Source organism: Brassica napus, chromosome C5 (assembly GCF_020379485.1).
Source record: "Brassica napus cultivar Da-Ae chromosome C5, Da-Ae, whole genome shotgun sequence".
In the NCBI taxonomy this organism is placed as follows: domain Eukaryota; kingdom Viridiplantae; phylum Streptophyta; class Magnoliopsida; order Brassicales; family Brassicaceae; genus Brassica; species Brassica napus.
The window spans coordinates 1,890,108-1,916,016 of NC_063448.1; the positions used below are offsets into that span (position 1 = coordinate 1,890,108).

Here is a 25,909-nt window from a genome sequence, read left to right on the forward strand (position 1 = left end):
AATTTATCCTACAAGTAAATATAAAATGATTATGCCGCAATCGCGGACAAAACACCAAGTTTTGATATTAAAAGTATTCAATTTATACAATTTGAGAAAGATATCAATAAAGATATCATGCTCGGTTAGTAAATCTCCTTTCCCTCTCCCGGCCCCCATAAAGTTATCTTATTAAATAAAATATGATTTGAAGAAAGAAAAAAATGAACATTTCACAAATTAGCATTAATGCATACGAACATTTCACAAAGGACATCTTTTAGAGATGATAGTTGTTAAATAAAAAACGACAGAGACAAAGGCATGAAAGAAACACACTTTGCCTCCGAAAGACAAAAAATGTTTGTTTGTGAATCCACATTTTGATCTCGACTCTCTGTTCGTCCATATCCCCATCGTAAGTATCCCCGCTCCCGCAATTGCTACGATCCTGTTCTCCACCATCATCCAATCCATAGACACCACCACCGAGTGTCAATTTCATAACAAAAATTCAAGTAATACTGTATATATATTATATATAACAAATGTTAATGTGTTGTATATGCTCGCAAAATTTAAATCTTAAAACAATTTATGTGATGATTATGACATCTATTTTTACTTTTACAGTATTAAATTTTTAGTTACCAAGTGAGAGAAAGACAGGCCATGTTGATGTATGCAGAGATCTTAGGTACGGCGAGTACTTTGACTATGTTGGAGATACTGCATCCTATCATAACGGCGAATATATGAGCTGCTGCCAAACATACTAATGCTATTATCCCTAACACGAAAGCTTTTTGGCTTGGAGCTTTACACTCGAGTAACCACACCTTCATGTGTTTCACCTGCATCATAGGCATAACATAAATGAAACCATCATCGTCATCATTATCATCATTTGTTTACTATGGTATATATATATAAGATACGTATATATGTACCTCTTCTTGGGCGCCTTCGGCTTGAATTGCCACTAAACCAGCGATGACATCTAATCCCACGATCAAAAATATACAAACAACTATTGTAACACTAAAGCATCCACCCTTGTTTTCACCCATTTTTATTGTATTAAAGTTTTATCTTCAATCTTCACTTTGAAAGATCGGATTATTGTTGAAGTTGATAGTATTATGTGAAGGGAGCAAGTATGTTACTACTCCATCTTCTGAGTAAAATGGATTAATATATAAAGGCTAGAGTTTGGATTGGATCTTAGCTTACTACGTGGAAGATGGCTGAGTGAGTAATCTACATTAGTAGTCAAATAAGAATGTGTTACAAGATAATATCAAATTAAATAATGATTATCTTTTGGTCCTCAACTTTTGTAGTCATGTTTTTCTCACTTGTTTTTCCTTTCTTTGTAACTTTTTTTCTGAAATCAATAAGTTTTGGGTCAAAGTCTATACTTTCTTTAGATGAGGGATAAGAATTGATTATTAATTCTTTTTTTAGAATTATTAAAATTCGAATCTAAGAGTATCTCCAATATATATCTCCATATTTTTTTCTAAAAAAGAAATTTCTATTATATAGATGGAATTGCTCTAATGTATGCTTCTATAATAAATTTCATCTATTTTAAAGGAAAATATAGAAAAAATTACTTTTTGTCTATATATTTAAAGGTGAAAATAACACATTTATATATTTTCCTCTATACATAGAAAAAAATATATTATAGAAAGCTAATCCATCTCTATACTAGAATTTTTCTATTTTAGAGAAAAATATAGAAATGAAAATAGAAGTGAGTTGGAGATAGTCTAACTCTTCTATTTTTAAGGAAGAAAACTTTACCAATAGAAAACTCTCTAACGGCCGTGAATAAATAGTATAATCGTGGTAGTTATTATTATAAAATAAAAAGAATAGGTAAAATTTTAATATTTTGAAAATTAATGATAATATAATAAATTATTAAACAAATAAAAAGAATATATTTGAAATATTCTCTTTTTGAGTAGAAAATAGATATAACCACTTGAACAAAATAATTCTCTATTTTTAAAATAAAATATAGAGGCAGTCATTGGAGTGATCTTATAAAGAAAATGAATCATTACATAAACAAATATGATAAAGTAGGAGAAGAAAAACAATAATATCTACTAAACATAAGATGTGAGATATAGGATTATACAAAAGAAATCCAAAACCATATATACCTAATTTATAATTGATAATATTTACCTCTTTTAAAAATATATGACATGTATTTTAAACATACAATTAATACATAATTTTCAATACAAAATAATATGAATTAATAATAATCATTAAATTAATTTATAATTAAAACTATAGATATATTACTAAAAATGTATATGTTATTAGAAGTATAAAGTGATTTACTGCAATAGCGTTTTGTTTGAAAACCATGAATAATTTGATTATTTTGTAAAATCATTGACTTCAGTTCCAACGAAAGAATATATATGGACTTTAGAATCAAACATGTGCCTTCACTAGTACGATTGACAGACCCGTTGAAAATAATAAAATTCACAATCATATTTGATCATTTGTGTGTTATAAGTTAAAAGCATTTCCAACTTTTTGAAATTCAATAACTTTTTGGTTATAATTCATATAATACAAATTTCTGTTATACAATTTTCAAGAAAGGCAATGGATCATGTCGAGAAACATTACATAACTTTCATTTCTGCAATAAAGTCGTCAAAAGTTTCGCCGTTATCTCTCGACGTTGCTACGGCGCGTCTCCCACCACGAGCACCAGATCTGGTCTCGTCTCCTCTCTACGAATTCAGCGAACTAAACAATCTCTCAGTTGTGCTCTGCTCTCTGACATGGATCTCAAGCCTCCGGACGGTGAGATCGAAGCTACGGCGACCGTAACCACTAACTGCTTCTTGCCAGCCTCCTCCTCTCCAATGAATAACAGCCTCTCCGTGAAATCGTCATCTCTCAATGCTGAGATTATGATGGGTGAAGCTCCGATTCAAACAAATACTGCTTCGATTGTAGATCCCCTTCTTTGTGACGATGAGCTCTCCAACACTCCTCTTGCAATCACCGATCAGTCAACTGCTATCACTGAAGCATCATCGCCACTGGTAGACTCAGATATAGTTCCTCTCACTGATGAGGAATCTGAACTATCTTCTAACCCACCAAATGCTTTCATACCATCGATTGGAGCATGGGCTAAACCTCTTGCATTTGCACCGCCTCCTACTCCACAAACACCAGCAACGCCGTCGGGTTTTGACCCGCAATATCTCAACAACTTACTTGATTCTTTCTGGCCGACTCTAAATGATGGAATTGGGAAAAATCAGAAGAAAAGAGACCAACGAGCTGCTGTTCGAGAGTTTGATATTCCGTGTTTTTAACGGTTTTAAACTCGTTTTGGAGCAATTAAATGGTCGGTTTTAATTAATGTTTTGGTCTATTTGATGCGTTTTGGTGTTCTTAAGTGTAATATGCAGGTTACTAGATAGCTTGAAAGAAAAGAACGCATTCGGGATTTATTCAGAAGCAAGATGGACCGAACAATGGACCGAATGAAGTATTGATCGCACAGAGCACGAGATCGACCGATCCGGGCTACTTGGATCGACCGATCCCAGGCTTTCATACACGAGATCGACCGATCCGAGCCATGTGGATCGACCGATCTCAGGCGCTACGGGCTCCACACGCACAAACGAGCTTTTCACTCCTTTTTACCCACTCCCCTCAATAATTGAGAAAAGAACTCGATCTTGGAGACTCAGAAAGGACCAGGGGCGACCAAGGAGGAGATTTACAAGTTCTAGAGAGAAGATTTGAGTGTTTTGTACTTGTTTTGGTGTGATTTGTGAAGATTTGTAAAGGAGTTCATCTCAAAACCATTTGGAGAAGATCTTCTGAACCTTTACTCTGTTTTAATACAATCTTATCATGTTTTCTTCATCAAAATCGTTTTGTTCTTGCTTAGTTATGTGTGAGTAGTCATCTAGTTGGGTTTAGGGGTTCTCATAGGGGATTTCTTGATGTTTTGATCCATAAAACGTGTGTAGACTAAGGGATTACGTTTTGGTTCTTCATCTAATGGATTTCTTACTGCTTGAACTGAATTGATCACTTAGTTCATGATTTCAGATTGTTTGATGCACCGAAAGTGATTGTTTGAACTTCCGAAAATACTTTAGATGAGCAAAGTGTCCTTAACCCTCGGAAGTTGATGTTATTGCGCTTTGTGAACATATTGAACCTGTTCTTAATGCTTGTTTAGAAATTGAAACTCAGCGGAAGTTAGTGTGGAGATTTCTATAACATAGAGAATTAGCGCTACGGAAGTAGGTTAATTCTAATATCGTGTTTGAGTTCTAGACGGTTCTTAATATATCCCTGTGTCTTTCATTAATTGTATCTTGATTAAAAAGAAATCCCTGAGAATTCCCAATGCCCAACGTTTGTTTTAAAATAGTTTTCAAATCGTTTAAATCATCTTTTTACAGCTTGTTTATGTTTTGTGACACCTAAGAAAATTAGATAAAAATCATCAAAAATATATCTTGATTCGCTGTAGCTATTAACTTGTCTGCAACTCTACGTGTGATCATCGGTCCCTGTGGATTCGATCCCGCATTACTACTGCGTACTTTACTGTGCACTTGCAGTTAGATAATCGGGTTAAAACTCGAGACATCAAGTTTTTGGCGCCGTTGCCGGGGACCATTTGGTCACCCTAGAGTTAATGATCAGTTTAAGACTATAGCATTTTCTTTATTTTGTCTAATGTTTCTGTCTTTCTCTTTTTGTTTGTGTTTTCAGGTGAATGAGCGGATTTCATACTAGAAGCAAAGGATCATCGAATTTAATACCTTTGGAGTTAGAGCTCGGCCGCCTAGAGAGACAAGTGAAAAAGAAAAGACTTGAGTCCGCTGAAGAGGTTGAAATGGCTGAACACCAAGAAGATCAATTTCAGGACAACCCGCAAAATCCAATTCCTGTAAGAGAACGAGAAGGCAACAACGCTGGTGATAATCAGCAGGCTGGCGTAGCTGCAAGACAACAGGCTGGAGACTATGGCATGCCTAGGATGACGCTTGCACATTATGATACACCAGATGCATTCTATGCCGATCGTTCTGGGATTCGCCCACCTCCCATTGAGAGAAGAGACTTTGAGATCAAGACTGGTCTCATTAATTTGGTGGAGAAAAATCCGTTTCATGGAAACCCGTCTGAGGACCCGATGTATCACTTGGAGCATTTTGAGCGAGTCTGTGACACCAGCAGACATAATGGAGTTCCTCAAGGCGCTTTGAAATGCAGGTTGTTCCCGTTTTCCTTAGCTGATAAAGCTATCAGATGGTTAAAGTCCATCCCTCCAGGATCTCTTACTACATGGGAAGAGACAAGAGCTGCTTTTCTACAGCATTTCTTCACCAAGTCAAGGTCCACATATCTGAGAAGCAGAATTGGAAGCTTTCAGCAACTTGATTCAGAAAGCTTTCATGAGGCTTGGGAGCGTTTCAAGGAGTACACACAGGACTGCCCTCACCATGGCTACACTGATGTGAGTTTGCTGAACATTTTCTATAATGGAGTTCATGAAGAGAGTCAAGATGCCATGGACACAGCAAGTAATGGTGATTTCATGACCAAGACTGTTGAAGAAGCTTACACCTTGTTGAACAACCTGTCATCCAGCAAAGCAAACCGCAAGTCAAGGTTTGATACCAGCCAGAAGGGTGTTGGTTATGAATCCAAGAAGATAGATGAGTTGAATGCCAAGATTGAGATGCTTCTCAAGAGAGATCAGAAATCTGTGAAATTTGTGGAGGAGCAAGGCTATCGTTCCTCACAAGAAGCTGTTGGTGATGATTCAAGTGATATGCAGGCTGATGTGAACTACATTGGTGGTCAAGGAAACTACAACAGAGGCTACAATCAGAACCTTGGGTGGAATCAAAATCAGCAAAATAATCTGTCTTACCGGAGCAACAATGTGGAGAATCCACAACATCAGTCCTACCCTCAGGCAGGAAACAGGCAGAACCAGAATCAGAACCAGAGTGTGTTCAACCAAGGATTTCAGAACAGAAATCAATATCAGGGGAACAACTCGGGCAACTCAGGATTTCAGCAAAGGCAGCAGTACAACAACTATCAGAATCAAGGAAATGCCTCTTCGTCACAGCCTTCTCAGGATAACGAAATTAAGAAGATGCTGCAAATGGTGCTAGAAGGTCAGAAGAATAGCACTGCAGAGATAAACACCAAGGTGGATAACATGTATGGAGAGCTTAATGGGAAGTTCGAAGCTTTGAACACCCATTTGAAAGTTTTGGAAAAGCAAGTTGCTCAAACCGCCTCCAGCAGCAGAACAGCACCTGGATTTCTACCAGGGAAGTCAGAGACGAATCCCAAGGAGTTTGTGAATGCTATAACACTTAGGAGTGGAAAAACGATTGAGGAATCGAAAGAGAAAGAGATCGACCGATCTCAAGAACAGATCGACCGATCCAAGGGGAAGGAGATCGACCGATCCGGTCCATCTGGATCGACCGATCCCGTGTCGACAAAGCCAAATTCCTCTGAACCTGAAGAGGTGTATGTGGCGCCTCCTGCTTATGTTCCTAAGGCTCCATACCCATCCAGACCAAGGCAGAAGATCAAAGAACGTGAGTACGAGAAGCTAAAGAACCTTGTTGGGGAGTTACATGTGAGATTGCCATTTGTTGAAGCGGTGAAGATGGTACCTTCTCTTAAAAGGTACATGAAGGAGATTCTTACCGATAAGATGAGCCTAGAGCGGGGTGTGTTGATGCTCAATGAGGAGTGTAGCGCAGTTCTACAAAATGTCATGCCTAAAAAGCGTGAAGATCCCGGAGCATTTGTTCTACCATGCCGCATTGGATCACTTACTTTTGAGAAGAGTCTCTGCGATCTGGGTTCAGGAGTGAGCCTAATGCCTTTCTCTGTCTCTGAGAGGCTAGGCATGACGAACTACAAACCTACAAGGATCTCCTTGGTCCTTGCTGACCGATCAGTGCGAAGACCAGTCGGTGTACTAGAGAACATCCCTGTTGGTGTTGGAAAGGGATACGTGCTTACCGATTTTGTAGTTCTGGAGCTGGAAGAGGAACCTAAAGATCCTCTCATTTTGGGCAGACCGTTTTTAGCTACTGCTGGAGCCATGATTGATGTACAGAATGGGCATATAGACTTACGTCTAGGAGACATGGCGATGAGATACAATGTGGAGAAGGTGCTGAAAAATCCGACTATTGATGGACAGACTTTCGGGTTGATACATTGACTGAACTGGTGGAGGAAATGGATGAAGAGTTGCACACTGATGATCCTCTACAAGTCGCATTGACCCAAAAGGAGAGTGAGTTCGGGTTCATGAACCAAGAAGTGGTTGGATTTTCTGAGATTTTGGATTCAGCCTCACCGATTGAGAAGCATGTCGCCTATGTCAGCCTTGAAGACTCAGGCACCGATAAAACCGTCAAACCGTCATCCTCCCAACCAGATTGGAGTGAGGAGAATGCTCCAAAGGTGGAACTTAAAGCCCTCCCAGCTGGGCTGAGGTATGCATTCTTGGGACCGAATTCCACATATCCTGTTATTATTTGTGCTAACCTGAATAATGTGGAGACCGCTTTGCTTCTTTCAAAATTGCGAAAGTATAGAAAAGCATTGGGGTACTCTTTGGATGATATTACAGGTATTTCTCCAGATCTTTGCATGCACAAGATTCACTTGGAGGATGAGTCAAAGACGTCCATAGAGCACCAGCGAAGACTGAATCCCAAACTGATGGAAGTTGTGAAAAAGGAGATTCTAAAGCTGTTGAGTGCAGGGGTGATCTACCCAATTTCAGACAGCACTTGGGTGAGCCCGGTTCATGTGGTTCCTAAGAAGGGTGGCATCACTGTCATCACAAATGAGAAAGCTGAGCTGATTCCTACCAGAACAGTCACAGGGCATAGGATGTGCATTGACTACAGGAAGCTAAACTCAGCCACAAGGAAGGACCACTTCCCACTTCCTTTCATTGACCAGATGCTGGAAAGACTAGCCAACCACCCCTACTACTGTTTTCTCGATGGTTACTCTGGGTTCTTTCAGATACCCATTCATCCAGACGACCAAGAGAAGACAACATTCACCTGTCCATACGGTACTTTTGCCTACAGGAGAATGCCCTTCGGATTGTGCAATGCTCCTGCAACTTTCCAGAGATGCATGATGTCGATCTTTACTGATCTTATTGAGGACATTATGGAGGTTTTTATGGACGATTTCTCAGTCTACGGTTCTTCATTTAGCGACTGCCTTGCTAATCTGTGCAAGGTGCTGGAAAGATGTGAGGAGAAGAACTTGGTGTTAAATTGGGAGAAGTGTCATTTCATGGTGAAAGATGGCATTGTTTTGGGTCACAGGATATCAGAGCAGGGTATCGAGGTTGACAAAGCAAAGATTGAAGTTATGACCAGCCTACAGCCTCCCAGGACAGTGAGGGATATTCGGAGTTTTCTGGGACATGCCGGTTTCTACAGGAGGTTTATCAAAGACTTCTCTATGATAGCGAGACCACTCACCCGTCTGCTGTGCAAAGAAGCGAAGTTTGTTTTTGATGCTGACTGCCTCGCTGCGTTTCAGATTCTCAAGAAGTCTCTAGTCAGTGCTCCCATTGTGCAGCCACCAGATTGGGACTTGCCATTTGAAATAATGTGTGACGCAAGTGATTACGCGATTGGAGCTGTTTTGGGGCAGAGAAAGGACAAGAAACTCCATGTGATCTATTATGCCAGCCGAACGCTTGATGATGCTCAAATCAAGTATGCTACCACAGAGAAGGAGTTGCTGGCAGTAGTTTATGCTTTCGAGAAGTTCAGGTCCTATTTGGTGGGCTCGAAAGTAATTGTGCACACAGACCATGCAGCCTTGAAGTACTTGATGACGAAAAAAGATGCTAAACCGAGACTCTTAAGGTGGATCTTACTGCTACAGGAGTTTGATATTGAGATCAGAGACAAGAGAGGAGCAGAAAATGGAGTGGCAGATCATCTTTCCCGTATGAGAGTGGAAGCTGAAACACCACTGGATGATACATTACCCGAGGAGAATGTCTATGTGATCACCTTGCTGGAGGATGAGTATTTAGATCAGGCTGATTGTTGTGTCATGAGACAAATTCAGGATGATCTCCCATGGTTTGCAGACTTTGCAAACTACCTATGTGCTGGAATTGAACCACCGAACCTGAAGGGGTATGAGAGGAAGAAGTTCATGAGAGATGTGAACCACTACTACTGGGATGATCCCTTCCTCTACAAAAGATGCTCAGATGGTTTATTCAGGAGATGTGTTCTGGAGAATGAGATGCAAGGGATTCTTTTCCACTGCCACGATTCAGAATACGCAGGCCATTTTGCAACATTCAAGACGGTTTCTAAGGTCCTGCAGGCTGGTTACTGGTGGCCTACACTTTTCAGAGACGCCCATGAGTTTGTCTCAAAGTGTGATGCATGTCAGCGGAAGGGCAACATCAGTAAGAGAAATGAGATGCCCCAAAATTTCATCCTAGAAGTTGAAGTTTTTGATGTATGGGGAATTGATTTTATGGGCCCTTTCCCATCTTCTTATGGAAATGAGTACATCCTGGTCGCGGTTGATTATGTCTCCAAGTGGGTGGAAGCAGTAGCCAGCAAGACAAATGACTCTAGTGTTGTCAAGAAAATGTTCAAGACAATCATTTTTCCAAGATTTGGGATCCCGCGAGTGGTTATTAGTGATGGAGGCTCTCACTTCATCAACAAGACGTTCGATAAACTGCTGAAGAAACATGGAGTAAAGCATAAGGTAGCTACACCTTATCATCCTCAAACAAGTGGGCAGGTTGAAATATCGAACCGAGAAATCAAAGGGATTTTGGAGAAGGTTGTAGGCAAAACGAGGAAAGACTGGGCTGTGAAGCTTGATGATGCCTTATGGGCGTATAGAACCGCCTACAAGACTCCCTTGGGCACCACTCCTTTTAATCTGGTCTATGGAAAGTCTTGTCACCTACCTGTGGAATTGGAGTACAGTGGTTTCTGGGCAACAAAGTTGATGAACTTCGACATTAAAACCGCTGCAGAAAGGAGGATGGTTCAGTTGAACGAGCTGGACGAGATTCGGTTGAACGCCTATGAGAACACCAAAATCTACAAGGAAAGAACTAAGGCGTGGCATGACAGAAAGATAATCCCGAGAGACTTCGCTGCTGGAGACAAAGTCCTTCTGTTCAACTCTAGACTCAAGCTATTTCCTGGAAAGCTTAAGTCTCGTTGGTCCGGACCTTTCACCATCACAGAGGTTAGACCTTATGGAGCTGTTGTCTTGGAAGACAATGGGAGGAAGGCTAAAACCTTACTTCACAGATGCAAAACCCGAAGAAGGAACCAACATTCCTTTATCGGAACCCGATCTCGCCTAAGGACAACAAAATAGTCAGGCTCGCGACTTTAAACAAGCGCTGACTGGGAGGCAACCCACATGGTTTGATTTTCTTTCTCTTTTGTGATTATGTTTTCTTGTGTGAATTGATTTTTGGTTGTGTTTTTAGATGATTTTCACGCATGTATCACGATCAGGCAGAGATCGATCGATCCTAAAGAAACAGAACGAGCGATCCATGTACGAGATCGGTCGATCCGACACGTATGGATCGGTCGATCTAAGGCGCTCAGGACACATGTGTGACACAGGCGCTCACGACACCGCTGCTGGACCTGAGGCAGCGGAGGACTCTGATGATGATGGAGCATTGGAGAGGCGCTCGAAGAGGCGCACTGACCGCAACGCCTGATCGGTAATCTCTCTTGGAATTATTTTCACACCGAGACGGTGTGAAGTAAGTCTGGGGGAGGATGCTACTTATGTACCATATTGCTATTATTTCTTTTATTTTCTTAGTTTATCGGATTTTCTTGTGTTTTAAAAACTCTCTAACTCCCTACGTATTTTTATCAGACCCTGTGATGATTATTAGACTATTTCCTTGTGTGTTGTGCATTATATTTCATATTGGCCATTTTTCAGGACTGTTAGCGCAGACAAACCAAGGAACCACTTGACCAAACGACCTCTCCTTAAATCTTTTATCAAGTCTCGGTGAATTGTAATAGACTCAACTATTTTTGACCATTAATGAATTTAATTTCTTTTGACCAGGAATCGACATCAGGAAACGGTACACCATATACACATTCAGGATTATCTTTACCACATTTTACCACTTTTTAATAATCCTGAATGGCCAGACTCATCAATAGTTTGGTACCTCACCTACACCTTACCCTTTTATTTCATCTCCATGCATTCTTACACACTGATCATATGTGCATACATGTGCAAAAACAATGGAGAGATTAGGGTAGACATGGTTCATCCGACTGCTTAGGTAGGATCGGAACATTTAGGTGGTTAGACACGGACCTGTGTGTCTAGAGGTGTAAATAGAAAAATTGGGTGTTGTAAGTGTGTGATTGCATCGCAGTGTATATATTCGATTTCGGTTTGTATAAGTTTTCGTTCTAAAAAAAAAAAAAAAAAAAAAAATGAAAATGAAAAAAAAAAAAAAAAAAAAAGAGTTCATGTTTATATCTCATTCAGTAGATTTGATTTAGACATTTTATTTTTATTTTGTGTACCAGAGATGATGCGTTGTTTAAATTTGGGGTTAGAGTTTGAGATTTGTTGGGTTTTGATCATTTGAAACTTGAGCAGTTCGAAAACGTGGTTATCAATATACTCGGTTTCTCCAGCGATTTTGCATAATGTTTTGCATTTTTTTTTGTTATCGCTGATACCCACAAACACTTGAGCCTCACCTAATTAAACACTAAAACAGCCTCCCAAACACCGAGCCCGTTATACCTGATGGAGATATCTTTGGTGGAAAGGTCACGCACTTTTTAATGAATGTAAAGAGTTGATTACTTGAAACTGAGACTTGCAGGTCTGAAATATGGAAAGGTTTGCGCGGTCTTGGTGGGGATTTGGAATGAATGCCTTGACAGTCTCTGATTTAAGTGGTTAGCGAAATCACAAGGTAAGGTCTACTGAGGGTTAGTGAGCTCCCAAATTTTAATCCTCTTTACTTGAGGACAAGCAAAGATTCAAGTCTGGGGGAGTTGATATTCCGTGTTTTTAACGGTTTTAAACTCGTTTTGGAGCAATTAAATGGTCGGTTTTAATTAATGTTTTGGTCTATTTGATGCGTTTTGGTGTTCTTAAGTGTAATATGCAGGTTACTAGATAGCTTGAAAGAAAAGAACGCATTCGGGATTTATTCAGAAGCAAGATGGACCGAACAATGGACCGAATGAAGTATTGATCGCACAGAGCACGAGATCGACCGATCCGGGCTACTTGGATCGACCGATCCCTGGCTTTCATACACGAGATCGACCGATCCGAGCCATGTGGATCGACCGATCTCAGGCGCTACGGGCTCCACACGCACAAACGAGCTTTCCACTCCTTTTTACCCACTCCCCTCAATAATTGAGAAAAGAACTCGATCTTGGAGACTCAGAAAGGACCAGGGGCGACCAAGGAGGAGATTTACAAGTTCTAGAGAGAAGATTTGAGTGTTTTGTACTTGTTTTGGTGTGATTTGTGAAGATTTGTAAAGGAGTTCATCTCAAAACCATTTGGAGAAGATCTTCTAAACCTTTACTTTGTTTTAATACAATCTTATCATGTTTTCTTCATCAAAATCGTTTTGTTCTTGCTTAGTTATGTGTGAGTAGTCATCTAGTTGGGTTTAGGGGTTCTCATAGGGGATTTCTTGATGTTTTGATCCATAAAACGTGTGTAGACTAAGGGATTACGTTTTGGTTCTTCATCTAATGGATTTCTTACTGCTTGAACTGAATTGATCACTTAGTTCATGATTTCAGATTGTTTGATGCACCGAAAGTGATTGTTTGAACTTCCGAAAATACTTTAGATGAGCAAAGTGTCCTTAACCCTCGGAAGTTGATGTTATTGCGCTTTGTGAACATATTGAACCTGTTCTTAATGCTTGTTTAGAAATTGAAACTCAGCGGAAGTTAGTGTGGAGATTTCTATAACATAGAGAATTAGCGCTACGGAAGTAGGTTAATTCTAATATCGTGTTTGAGTTCTAGACGGTTCTTAATATATCCCTGTGTCTTTCATTAATTGTATCTTGATTAAAAAGAAATCCCTGAGAATTCCCAATGCCCAACGTTTGTTTTAAAATAGTTTTCAAATCGTTTAAATCATCTTTTTACAGCTTGTTTATGTTTTGTGACACCTAAGAAAATTAGATAAAAATCATCAAAAATATATCTTGATTCGCTGTAGCTATTAACTTGTCTGCAACTCTACGTGTGATCATCGGTCCCTGTGGATTCGATCCCGCATTACTACTGCGTACTTTACTGTGCACTTGCAGTTAGATAATCGGGTTAAAACTCGAGACATCAGAGTTTCCACTCGCTCATGTTCCAAAAATTCCTGTTCCAGAACTTAAAGATGATGGAAGCTTGAGGTTTCCATGGGCTGCTAGAATGAATCCTGCTACAAGAAATCTTTATCGAGCGGCTAATCCTACCTTCCGACTTGACGGAACTCCTCAGGTTACCATCCCTTCTCAGGTTCTTAGTTTAGGACCAGAAAATAAAAGAGAGTATCTGATTGGCCAGTTTCATCGTTGCTCTCTACCTCCTAGAGGTTTGATTCATGCTGTAGTAAATAGGCTGTGGGGAAGAAGTTGCAGAATAGGTTGTCGTAAGCTTAGCGAGTCATCTTATATGTTTCACATTCCTCATGATTCAACTCGAGAATGGGTAGTTCAGAGAGGTGTATGGCATGTTGACGACTGTTTGTTGTTTGTTTCGCCTTGGAAATCAGTAAATTCGCTCAAAGTCCCTGAAGTATCAACTATCCCGGTTTGGGTAAACTTAAAGAATGTTCCAGATTGTTTCTATTCAAGATTAGGTCTCAGTCATGTAGCATCAGGACTTGGTGAGCCTATGCAAACACACAAACCGCGCCTTGATCCGACTTGCTTGGGGGAAGCAAAGGTTTTAGTTGAAGTAGAGCTTGACAAGCCCTTTCCTAAGCAAATTGTCTTAGATGACAAACAAGGTAATATATTCTTGGTAGATGTTGAGTATACTTGGATTCCGAGTACTTGTGGTAGATGTGGACACTTAGGACATAAAGAGAAAAGATGTCTACTCCCAGCTGTCCAAAAGAATGAGGAAACACTTCCAGTGAATGAGGTGATGAATGAAGATCGAGGGGTTGGGTCGGATAAGGAACAAGCTCAGGTCTATGCTGCATCGGAAAAAGAGGTGGTACAAGTTGAAGATTCTGAAGCAAATTTGGATTTAGCTTCTACTGATCAAATTTTAGAACCCACTAATGTGACAGAGATTGAAGAGTTGCAATCACAAAAGGGTGTTGAGCTTAAGGCTCTTTCAACGCCGGTACACTTTCTCGTCCATTCTAAGGAAACTATAGCCATTGGCTCCAACTCTCAATTCACTACATCACCATTAGCAGGTACTGCTCCTGCTCCGGCTGAACCAACTATTATGGAAGAAATTCCATCTCATATTATTGTTTCCGAGACCAGTTTGGAATCAGGAGGCAATTCATTGGCCTTTATGTACACACCTACGCATGGCAGCCCTTTTCACAATGCTATTGAGCAATTCAATGTTCATGATGTTGGAGATGGGTTAATGAGTGATGCTACGGCAAATCTCAACATGTCAAGAGGTGGAAGGCCAATAAAACCAAGTCAAAAATATCAAGATAAGGATTGGATCAAGATACAAGGGAAAGGTAAGCGACGTCGTCGAGGCCGTGGATACCACACTCCCTAGTGTTTCCTTCTTTCTTATCTTGTTTTATTAAGCTTATGTCCATAAGTTTCTATTTTCTAAGTTATTGCTTAGCTCAATATGAGATTGTTTCTCATCATGCTTTTTAAAACTTTATGGTTTCAAAACCATACCTTGTATGTTTTATGTTTTTAATTTGAATGCCCTGTTTCAAAAAAAAAAAAAAAAGAAACATTACATTATAAGTGAAATGGTGCATTCAGAGCCAACAATGGATCAAATGCACTGAGACACTACCGTTCTTCGTAAGGATCAGATGCACTGAGACAACCCTTGCAACTACAGACTCAGGTTTGTTAATTTCCCACCTTTGTTTTCTGTAGTGGTACTTGGTAGTAGTCAACTATACAATTTGATTGAGAGGAATTTACGAGATGCACAATGTTGCTTACGGGGCCGTGTAAATCTTGCAGCCAGTTATTTTTAACGGAAGATGCCTACAATCTATTTTGGTTTTAAAACTAGATACAGATCCGCGCTGTGCGCGGACATTGTTTTGACAAATTTTCTCAATAATTATTTAAATCATATTATATTATTTTTAAAATGATGGTGTATAAGAAGAGTTATATATATGTGGATATAATATAATTTAGTTTTTGTTATATTTTTAAACATCTATATAATATATTTTCATAACATGTAAACAATTGATTTGTGTTATATTATGTGATGTACATAATTTATTTTATAATGTATTAGTTTCATAAGTGGTAATTATGAGATTTAATTTGGTGATTAATAATGTACACATATTTTTGTTCAAAATATTAAACACATTTAGGCCAGATAATATTAATTGACTTTTTGATCCATTATTAATGTGAAAAAAATTAATTTTTTTGGACCCTCCCCGTTAATTACCAAAATTTTTTTTAGAAGATATATTAATTGAACCAAGTTGTTAGAAGTTTTTTGTTTTTGCTTGCGAGAAACGCTAGGCTAGGCTAGATTTGATCAAATCTATTATTAATGTTGTTAGAATATTCTACCAAATGATTATATAAAGAAAAATCTATTTAGCTTGGAAGCCACGTTCTTCTAAATTTGATGATATATATTTTTAGAATATTCTGCATAATTATTATAAATATAAAATAATTAGAAATACATATGTAATCTATTAAATTTAAAATCTCATATATACGTATGAACATATTAATATCTCCACATATACGTGTATGAATCCTATGTTTACGTATGATAATCAAAAGACAAACCTTATATAACTTTAATGATTAAAAGCGTTTCTAATCTCTATATGATTAAAGAGAATATGGTTGACATTGGTAATGGAATGATAACATTGTGTTCATAATTGCAGGTTTCTGAAAGTTTAAAATATCAGAAAGTGATCAGATTGTTTGCCATGTTGCAGATACAAATAGAAATGTTCTTCGTATTTACAATAGATATATATCATCCAAAAGTTTCAACCTCCTTGCATGTTCAGTCAGATCAGAATTGACAATATATGAATAAATTTGAATTTGATAAGTTGCAGTTAATAATCTGAAAATAAATTAACACGGTATGATTTGTTATGGTGCAAATAATGAACCGAAGTGAATAAAAATTGCCGCTTAGACAATCTTGATGTCCAAGCAGACTCTGTACGTAAGATGTAATCTATAGATAAGAGTTTTGTTTTGTATTGTTCTTATAACCATAAATAACCAACGGTATAGTTTTAATTTATTTTAGAATAAGAACGATGGTTTTGTTAAATTAACCGGTGGTGGTCTGATTTAAATAATGCGGTAGAATTATTATGTAGAGTGTATGTAATATTTGTAACTCTTTAGAAAAGGTCCAAACTTAAATCACAACTTCTATCAGTAGATAAAAAGTAGGACCCTATTTTAATAGATTAGATTCTCACTACTAAAACCATGATAATATATTGTATGTATTTAATTTTATGAGTGGTTTTTAGTGGTTAGATATATATGGATCTGATGTCGATCACTATAATATTAGTTCCCATACATTCATTTCAGACTTATCATACAAAAACTATAAGAACATGGTTGAGAAACTAGCAAGAATGCAGTCTAGATGTCTGCCTAGTTCTCAATTTATGTTTTACGTGTAAGAAAAAGATCATCAACTTTTGCCGTTTTCCATTGCCGAGTTTCTTTTATTCATATTTGTAGACTTGACATATTTATTCATAGCCAGCCACATACAAAATGACAAATCTTTGACATATGGGCTTGACATTGTAATTCAAGTTTGATTCTTATTTTTATTGTCATTTAGTTATTTAGATATGGGCTATTACCAACCTCTGCGCTTTCTAAATCTATATTATCAAAAACAAAATATATATCTTTGACAATGAGAAGGGTGAAGAAAGGATAACACACTTCAATACATGAACCGAGAAGGAGCAAATCCCGGCGATGATATACGATATGTTGTAGTGTTTCTCCTGCCTTCAAACAAAAAATAGAGTTTCTCCTATTCCTTAATAAATAAATATACAAACAATTGACAGCTTTGTAATCTATTGTGAAAGTAACATCGGTGGTAAACTTTTATAATAAACACTAAACAGTCGAGAGCAAATTGTTTTAATGCAACCAGAAACGGTAAACCAATAACAAAATCAGACGGTAATTTTATTACCAGGCTCTCTTCAGTGTCATCTCTCTATGTGAGAACGGTGTCATTCTTCGGGCAACAGATTTTCCAAGCGAGACATTAGTCCTTCGACGGTTACTACTCTTCTCTCCGGCGATGACGGTGGATGCATCCTCCGAAATGACAGAGAGAGACGGCCGCCACCTCCGCTTTCTATGGATCGTCTTCCTCTTCGGAGAAAGCGGCGCGTGGCGGTACACACTTGGAGAGATAGTCGTCTTACGTGCATGCGGATCAAACGCGGTGGAAGATGAGTCGTCTCCATCTGTTGGAGAGGAGCGATAACACTGACGAATTAGATAGAATAACATTTTAATTATCTTGTTTTGACGACGGAGAAACTGTTCATACATACATATATCATTTATATACATGTTTAATATGTGTGTGTATTGCAGATTTCGAAACTGAGTTAAAGTTTTTTCTAGGGTAGTTTAATGTGAAAGATTATATTTGCTTCATTTCGATTCATTTCCATACAAGTTTAAATTAAAAGATATTGTTTTCTTTTTCGACTTTATCCATTGCAAATAAAAGATAATGATCTCTTTCTGAATTTATCCATCGTGAATGTGATATTTCGATCACTAGAATATTCAGATTTTTATATGGTATAAATAAAATATTTTGATAACTGTAACGTGTTCCCCTCTTTTTCTTTGTCCAGAATCGTAATCTACTTAAGTTGGGAAATAGAAATGAGTCAAGATACTATTATACTATTTAGCAAAAATAAAGAAGATACTATTATACTAAGACAATCATTAACTTCAGTTAAGAGACGGTTCTTAGCTTTTTTTAGATTTTAACTAAGAGATATAAAAGCCGTCTCTTAGCCAAAACGTGTAAAAAATAAAAAAAATAAAAAGATGTCAAATCATGAGTTAAGAAACCCGGCTAAGAAAAATCTCTTTCTAATAGACATTAGTCCGTTTCTCCTCTAAACGCGTAGGATTTTTTGTTTTGTTTTAAAAAATCATGAATTTAGCCAACGTTATAGGCATTAGTCAGTTTCGCTATATTTAATTTCGTTTGATCTTTTGATCTAACTAATCAGCTAGCTGTCAGTTATTATAAGGTTTGAACTTTGAAGAATTGAACATAAACTCCATTAAATGTGATTATTTTTCTCAGGTTAAAGATATACACTTTCATTTTCAATTAAAACTAAAGGTATAGGCCCTGCGCAAGCGCGGAGTTGGTGACGTTATTGTAGCTTTGTATAAATATACGAAGGTGATGCCGTGTTTTGCTATGGTGCTTGATTTTTCAGTATTTGTATTTTTATATGTTCGAAGTGGACTACTGAAATGTTGTTATTTTATGTGTTTTGTACTGTGTTTTGAATTTTGTTGTTGTAGCAGATTAGTTTATTTTGTGGTGTTTATCTGCTGTTCTTTCACTTGAAACTAATGTTCATTATCCCAAACTTGATAGTTATTTGTGGCTTGATTTGGTAATTTGTAATTCTCTGTTACTGTGTTTTCAAATCAACATTTGAAAAAAAAAAAAAAAAAAACTATAGTGAAAATTGCATGCTGTAGTTTTATTTTTTTGGTCCTAAAATGCCTTAAAATTAAGAAAGTTGTTTTCCTAGAAATACTTAACTGTTTGGTTTGGTTCGACTTTGGGCATGTAAGCTCAATTTATAAGAAAACGTAAGCGAAACATTGGTGGTGAATTTGCCGCCTTTGGGTAGCTCGGAAGAGTTAGCTTCTGAAATTTCCAGCTTTGCTTAGTTTGATTATATTCTTTAGTTGGAGTAATTTATACATTAAGTTCGGGTTTACTTGTATTGGTGAGACTTGCTTGCCTTCTCTCCTTTGGGTTATGGTGAAGTGTGAATTGTCCGGTGAACACCATTATTAAATTCAAGCTACACCCGAAGAAGGATAGAGTGACATAGGTAGAGAAGAAAGATTTTGCAAGAGCCAATGTCATTCTTGAAGCTCTGCAATCAAGTTTTTTTTTTGGTAAAATGTTAAATATTATTACCAGCTTTTCAAATTTTTACAGAAACACACAAGAAACAGATTTGCAGAATTTAATCTAAACAAAAGAACCAAGCAGCGAGAAAGATCAACAGAAAAGAAACAAAGACTGAGACTTTGCACGGGACATCATCGGAACAATGACTGACCAGAGGAAACAAGCATGAACGGAGTGAGTATCAGTTGCCGCGAGCTACCGGAGAGAAAGACGCCCTCAAACCTTGAAACACACGGCTCTTACAGCTTCTGAGGACCCAAAAGCCACAACATGCACAAAGAATCACAATCTCCAACCAGCTTACTAACCCAAGAAGAATCTCACCAGCAGCACGAGGAAGGCTCTGAACCAGCGATGCCGTCTTTTGGAAAGGACAATTGAAGATTGCTGCCTCCAACCAACCAACCCAGGACCGTGTACACCTTTTTAACCGAAAGCTCATATAGAGCCGCCAGACTAACCTAGAACACAACCTGCTCCACCAAGCCAACAAGAAAGCCAGAAAGCCCTAGTGAAGCTCATACATCGTCCACAAACTCACTAGTTCTCGCCAAGAAACAAACTAATGACAGGTCCAGGAACCATCGGCATAGCGCCTAAGCGGAAGAGCTAACTCGGAATAAACCTCCTGATCAGGAAGGCGCACACCACTGAGACTCACCACCAAGCACACCGAAAGTTCACCATTTATTATGGGAGAGGATGACAAGCGAGCTGCCACCGCGAGCCCAACAATCATGCGGAAGCCGCGTTGTACTCGACACAAGCTGCCACAAAAGAAAACCCAACCCGGTTAACAACTCCGCGCGAGCAAGCTTCCCACCCATGCCCACAGCTTAGAACAAGCCGCAGGATCTCCGAAAGACAAAACCAACTCGGAGGAACCAAGTACCGAGATTTGAACACCAAGCCCAAAAGACACGAACCCACAGAGAGGCCTCAAAGCCACACCACCACCACAGATCCACGGAGAACAAACCTCACCGGAGCGCCACACGCTATCACCCTCAAGTCCGAATCCTAGATCCTGAAAATCTCAGGCCCCCGCCAAAGATCTAAGCAAGCGATGAGTTAGGGTTGACGCCAACCCAAAACTCCTACATCTACACGAGTAGAGGAAGAAACTTCAGCAGCAGACCAAGCCCAGGACGAACAGCAAGGCCGAGAGAGATAAAGAGAGAGCGACGGAGCTGAGAAGAGAAGAAATAAAGTGGGAGCCCTCAGAACACCGGCTAAAAGGACCACCGGCGCCGGAGACAAACGAGCTACAGAGATTTGTCTTCGAAGGTTAGAGAGAGGTTAGAGGGAGAGGATGAAGAGAGAGAGCCCGAGGAGAGAGAGCCCTATTCTGCAATCAAGTTTAGCCTAAGAAAACATGTTCTGAAACATTCAGCAGCAACACCATAGAGGTCTTTAAATTTTTTTTCTGGCTATGGCTATGACTCAGCATCTACGAATCACTTCTGAAGTTTAATTGGTTCAGCATATTAGGACAATCATGACTCATTTAATATTGGAAAAACGTCTGTATTAGTGGACGATCAAACAATCCCCTCAGTTATATCTGATTTTGACACGATCAAATTTCACAAAACAAATATGAGGCTATTGAAATTGATTACATGTCTTATAGCACATGGACAATTGCATTTAATGTTAATTTATATTTTTGGTAATTTTTTAAAATACGGTAATAACTCATATTTTACATTTAATGTCAATTTATATTTTTGAAAATTTTTTTAAAATATGGAAATAACTCATAAATCATCATTAAAATAAATATATTAAAATATGGCATTATAAATTTCGAAATATAATATATGCTAGCTCTATCAGTGGATAATATGAGTTCTTAGTTACCGATACATGAAAATGACAAAAAAAAAAAAAATCATGAGCTGGCTTTGCTTTTTCAGAATTTCGGAGAATGAGATTAAATCTCACCACTTACGGCATACTGATGATATTTCTTCACGTTTTCAATCAGAGGAATCGCACTTGAGAGCCATTTATTTTCATACCTTATAGCAATCGATACCTCACTTCAACCTTATCGGAAAAAAAAGAAAAGTTGTTTTTGGTGAGAATCCATGGACTCGTTCATATCTGCAATTCGAACCAGAGATGATCAAAATGAATCGACATAAAAAAAAAAACTCAATCGTGTTGAAGAGGGAGTACTATATATAAGGAGGGTTCACGGAGGGGTTACGAATCACAACCATTAATGGTGAATATTAAAGGCAAGAAGGTGTAGAGATTGAAGAAGAGTAACCGCAGTTGAAAATACCAAAGGTCGGTCACTCACTCTGTGTGTTGAGTTTTGTCTGAAGCAATGGAGGAAACCTAAAGAAATATTCATAAGAAAACGAAGCTTAAGGAACCAAGAAAAAACAATACATTTCAATTGGGCCTTATTTTTAATTTAAATGAAGAAGCCCATTGGATATTAATTATTACTCGTTTTACACAATTTTATACAGTTTTTTTTTTAGCTGTCGGGTAAAAGGTAGAAACTCAACTATAATAATATAGACTAGATTTTTTTAGGTAAAAAAAGAATGATTTTCTAAGAAATTTTCCCTATTAAAGCAAAAGGTTATCATACATTTTATTAATACACTTTATTACTTTATCTTTTTAACTAACAGACTGCACCTGAAATTTTGTTTACAAATATATATTAACACTAAAACAGCATTTTTTGGTAAAAGAAGTACAAAAATCTATATCTATATTTATTAGGAAACATCTCGTATTAACAAACAATAAACTATAAGTGTACTGGTTTTTTTTTTGTTGCTAATTTTAAGCCCATTTAGCTAAGAGTGACATAATTCCAGCACCGATAAGAAGAGAGATATGAGCCATAATTCGAAGCCCAGTGTTAGATTGCATCTTAGGGTGCATAAAATCAGCTGCGAGAAAATCAACGAGAGACATATAGATGAGGATCCCTGCGGATGCAGCATTAAGCACTCCTTGAACTATCAGAGCCGTCTGGCTCGACTCATTATAAGAGCTTGCTATTCCCATTCCAACTGCTATTCCGATTGGTGTCGTTACAGAAAAAAATATCGACATTATTGTTATCGACATACAATTAAATTTTCCCTGCAATATATATATATATATATATATATGTACGTTAGCTAGTTGACGTTTTCAATAATGTCTAAAGTGTGAAAAACAATAAACATAAAATTTATGTCAAATATGTGTGCAAGAGTTGAAAAAAGCAGCCACTAGTCACTTTTGAAATTCTTGCAAGTGGAGAAGAATCAAGGAAGCCGCAAATACGGACGACACACAATAAGAGAAAATTCAACGATAAGTTCAATGAGTACTGCCAATCAGCAAAAAAAAAACGAAGAAAAACAACGAATATTATACCTTTTTTAATATTATACACTTTACCGTAGAGCGTAAACCGCAAAGAATATTATACACTTTACGGTATAGTGGTATACTGATCTTAATGCATGTTTTAACTAGAAAGAAAACAAATTATGGAGAAGAAAAAACGAAGGAAGGGAGTATCGGTACCTGAGCGATGCAACCACCAAGGCCAAGACCTTCGAAGCATTGATGAAACATTAAAGCAGCAAAGAGAGCTTTGGCAGTGTGTGGACTTTGTGATGCTCCCAGGGATATTCCTATTACCACTGAGTGTACTATTATTCCCACCTCCAACACCTATTGTATTTTTTTGTAGATAATAATAATTAGCTTCACTTTTACCTAAAAACAAACCCAGCTACATGAGACATAAAAAAAAGCTAGGAATCTATGGAATCTCCATCCGAGAAATACGTAGAGTTGGAAAAGGGAAGCAAACGCATGTGGTGGCTTCATATGGACCCTTGTATATCATTGTTTTATGCTAAGTTTCATACACACGAAAAGATTGTATATCAGAGCATGATTAACCCAGGATTTTTAGGATAGGGTTCTTAGCGGAATTTAAAAAACAGTTTCTTAATTTTTAACTAAAAAAACTAAGAATCGGTTTTTAAATAAAGACTTTAAGAACCGGTTCTTAGTTTTTTTTAGTTAAAAGTTAAGAAACAGTTTATTAACTTCCGCTAAGAACCCACTCTAAGAATACCGGGTTAATCATTGTCTTATTATCTTTAATTATCAAATTTCAGGCTTTCCCGTTGACTTCATCTTTATTTTAATAGAATAGATTAAAGACACAAACTGAATTAAAAAGTTACTTTCTCGAATCAATTACTATAGTTAATATGTAATCTATATCTATATACTATATAGTATAGTTTTTATATTAACAGTAAGAGTTGATTTCTCTTGGCTTTATCGTAGCAGTCAAATTTCTCCCGAGAATCTCTTAATGCCAGGACCAAAAAACTATGCATTAAGATTTAAAACCCCATACTATATAGATTACATATTATAGTATATAGAATACTAAAAGATAAACGAAGAATAATCAAATCATTTTTATAAAAATCCAAACTCGTACCTTCGTCCATCAATAACGAAAATAGGATAAAAATATTTAATTTACCTGGGCCACAACTCGAGTACGGTGAAGCTGAACCTCGGATTCACCGGAATCTACGCTGACAATTCCGTGCGCGTGACCATGAGCATGCACGTGCAACCCTAGCTCGTCTCCACCACCACCGCCACCGATTTGCTCTTCACCTTCACCGATCTTCTTAGACGTCTTATTATGCAATCTATGAAAATATGACGTGGCAAAAGAGTCAACGGAGAGAGTTAAAATCGCTGCGACCATCGCAATGAACCCAGTGAACGGAAACTTCCAAGCTTCTCCTTTCAGACAAGGTGACGTAAGCTTCTCGTAGCCTTCAGGCAGCACGTGCATAAACCCCGTGGCCAAGATTACTCCTGCGGCGAAGGCTTTTGTCACGAAGAAGAAGTTCGTCTCCGGTCTTAACGACGGAAAGAAGTTTCCTAGCAACGGAAAGAGAACGCCAATAACTCCAGCGACGAGAACGGAAGGTATGGCAGCGATCTTGTATTTCCTGGCTCCCGCTTTGTTTCCTTCGTCTTCTTCGTGTAAACACTCGCACTTAGACTCGCCAGCAGATACGGAGATGAGGAGGAGAGAGATGAGAAAAAAGAAGAGTAAGAGCTTGACGCTATGTGTGATTCTCATCGTATCAATTACGGTTTCACAAAGGTGTTGAGTTGTGTCCCTTGATAATGGCGAGAGAAATGGCTGAATAAAGAAAAAAAAGAGCGGTGAAGAGATCGTGGAGAGTCTATATATCACAAAATGTGTGTATATATAATAACAGATAAATTTTAACAAGCGATATTCCAATGGAAGACCTATTAATTTAAAACTTGTTAAATACAGTATATCTTTATTTACCTTCTGTATTTATATGATCTTAATTTATACTTTTAGATGGCACATTATTTCCACATTTTTATTTTATTTTTGTGACCAAAAAGTTAGTTATACAAACAAAATGATAAAACGAATAAACATAAATAGATCGTGAGAACTCTGTTATACATTTCTTTTCAAAAAAAAAAACTCTGTTATACTTTTAATTATCTTTAACAGAATAATTCTATAATCATATCGGTTTGAAGCTACCTTTCTATTTTTTTTTAACAGACTCCAGTTTAAACATAAAAGAATACTACCTATTATTCGCAATCATTGGTTCATCATGACTAACTGGCGGTGTGGCCCATGTCATCTGTGTTAAAAACTTAAAATCAACTCAAATATATTATAGAATTGAGAAGAAAAGGGCAAAAAGGTTCATCGTACAAATTATTCTTAATTTGATGTCAGATTATTTTATATCTAACAAATTTCCAGGCCAGAATAGCGTTAAGCATGCGCAACGGTGAGACTCATTGAAGTCCTTAGAGACAAGGACATTTCGGATTAATCCTGGATATTTTGGATTTTTTTTTTTTTAAAAAAAGATGACCATTCACGGGCCGCCACGTAATCGTGGGGACCCGCAAATAGTGCAAGGATTCACTAAAAAAGAGTTTATTTAGGAATTTTAAGGATTGAATCCTTAGCTTTTGATAAGATCTACTGATTATTTAATTATTTTTTCCTTAAGGACTCTCATTTGAGGATTCCCACTGCGGATGCTCTTATAGTTAACATCTGAACAACCAAAAACATATCTCTTCTTTTTAGAAAGACTATGCCACTCATCAGACTGAAGAACCCTATTAAAAAACCAAATATTTCGGACGTTGTACAAAACTGCAGATTGTTGATAGCTGCCTTAAGTAGTAAATCTTTTTTTTCGAAAAAGGGTAAATTTAATTAGCAAAATTAAATAAAACTGCTTGAGACATAATTTTGTTTTCTTGTTGCTAAAAAGCGAAAGAGACTACGTAGAGACATG

At 37.6% G+C, this 25,909-nt stretch overlaps 3 protein-coding genes and 1 non-coding gene across 15 annotated transcripts; 1 reads left to right on the forward strand and 3 right to left on the reverse strand.

Moving 5' to 3' along the window:
• Positions 1-196: 196 nt before the first annotated feature.
• LOC125587401 lies at positions 197-2,341 on the reverse strand. The gene is made up of 3 exons (XM_048757786.1): positions 930-2,341; positions 631-833; positions 197-430 (listed from the first exon to the last, which is right to left on the reverse strand). Exons 1-3 carry the CDS (start codon positions 1,047-1,049, stop codon positions 244-246), a joined length of 510 nt encoding a protein of 169 aa, XP_048613743.1. The 5' UTR covers positions 1,050-2,341; the 3' UTR covers positions 197-243.
• Positions 2,342-2,552: 211 nt separating this feature from the next.
• Positions 2,553-15,063, forward strand: LOC125587400. Of its 3 annotated transcripts, none has more exons than XM_048757785.1 (3): positions 2,553-3,329; positions 13,467-14,471; positions 14,548-15,063. In XM_048757785.1, the coding sequence occupies exons 1-3, from the start codon at positions 2,805-2,807 to the stop codon at positions 14,728-14,730; spliced, it is 1,713 nt and encodes a 570-aa protein (XP_048613742.1). In that variant the 5' UTR covers positions 2,553-2,804; the 3' UTR covers positions 14,731-15,063. The 3 variants fall into 3 exon arrangements, with proteins under 3 accessions (XP_048613742.1, XP_048613741.1, XP_048613740.1); XM_048757784.1 differs by having other exon boundaries at positions 13,467-14,547; positions 14,621-14,839; XM_048757783.1 differs by having other exon boundaries at positions 13,467-15,063.
• On the reverse strand, positions 5,411-5,517 carry LOC125588096. Its single transcript, XR_007324493.1, has one exon. It is a non-coding gene; the product is annotated as a small nucleolar RNA R71 (small nucleolar RNA).
• A 2,175-nt stretch (positions 15,064-17,238) lies between the features above and the next one.
• Positions 17,239-24,890, reverse strand: LOC125575664 (zinc transporter 5-like). 10 transcript variants are annotated; one of them, XR_007323671.1, is made up of 5 exons: positions 24,061-24,829; positions 23,076-23,225; positions 21,838-21,875; positions 21,474-21,578; positions 17,239-17,802 (listed from the first exon to the last, which is right to left on the reverse strand). XR_007323671.1 is itself a non-coding variant. In XM_048757789.1 (5 exons), exons 1-4 carry the CDS (start codon positions 24,676-24,678, stop codon positions 21,569-21,571), a joined length of 873 nt encoding a protein of 290 aa, XP_048613746.1. In that variant the 5' UTR covers positions 24,679-24,829; the 3' UTR covers positions 17,239-17,802; positions 21,551-21,568. The 10 variants fall into 10 exon arrangements, 4 of the variants coding, with proteins under 4 accessions (XP_048613746.1, XP_048613747.1, XP_048613745.1 ...); XR_007323670.1 differs by having other exon boundaries at positions 21,474-21,635; XR_007323675.1 differs by having other exon boundaries at positions 21,551-21,635; positions 21,752-21,875.
• Between the last annotated feature and the right edge of the window lie 1,019 nt (positions 24,891-25,909).

What these genes read in the sequence shown, in the direction of transcription:
- LOC125587401 (XM_048757786.1), bottom strand. Translation starts at nt 1,049, where the DNA reads ATGGGTGAAAACAAGGGTGGATGCTTTAGTGTTACAATAGTTGTTTGT. An exon ending in CCGAAGGCGCCCAAGAAGAG is followed by an intron (nt 834 to 929) that starts GTACATATATAC and finishes CCTATGATGCAG; the next exon opens with GTGAAACACATGAAGGTGTG. An exon ending in GCCTGTCTTTCTCTCACTTG is followed by an intron (nt 431 to 630) that starts GTAACTAAAAAT and finishes GGTGGAGAACAG; the next exon opens with GATCGTAGCAATTGCGGGAG.
- LOC125587400 (XM_048757783.1), top strand. Translation starts at nt 2,805, where the DNA reads ATGGATCTCAAGCCTCCGGACGGTGAGATCGAAGCTACGGCGACCGTA. An exon ending in AACGAGCTGCTGTTCGAGAG is followed by an intron (nt 3,330 to 13,466) that starts TTTGATATTCCG and finishes GAGACATCAGAG; the next exon opens with TTTCCACTCGCTCATGTTCC.
- LOC125575664 (XM_048757787.1), bottom strand. Translation starts at nt 24,678, where the DNA reads ATGAGAATCACACATAGCGTCAAGCTCTTACTCTTCTTTTTTCTCATC. An exon ending in GTACTCGAGTTGTGGCCCAG is followed by an intron (nt 23,226 to 24,060) that starts GTAAATTAAATA and finishes AAAATACAATAG; the next exon opens with GTGTTGGAGGTGGGAATAAT. An exon ending in TTGGTGGTTGCATCGCTCAG is followed by an intron (nt 22,644 to 23,075) that starts GTACCGATACTC and finishes TATATATTGCAG; the next exon opens with GGAAAATTTAATTGTATGTC.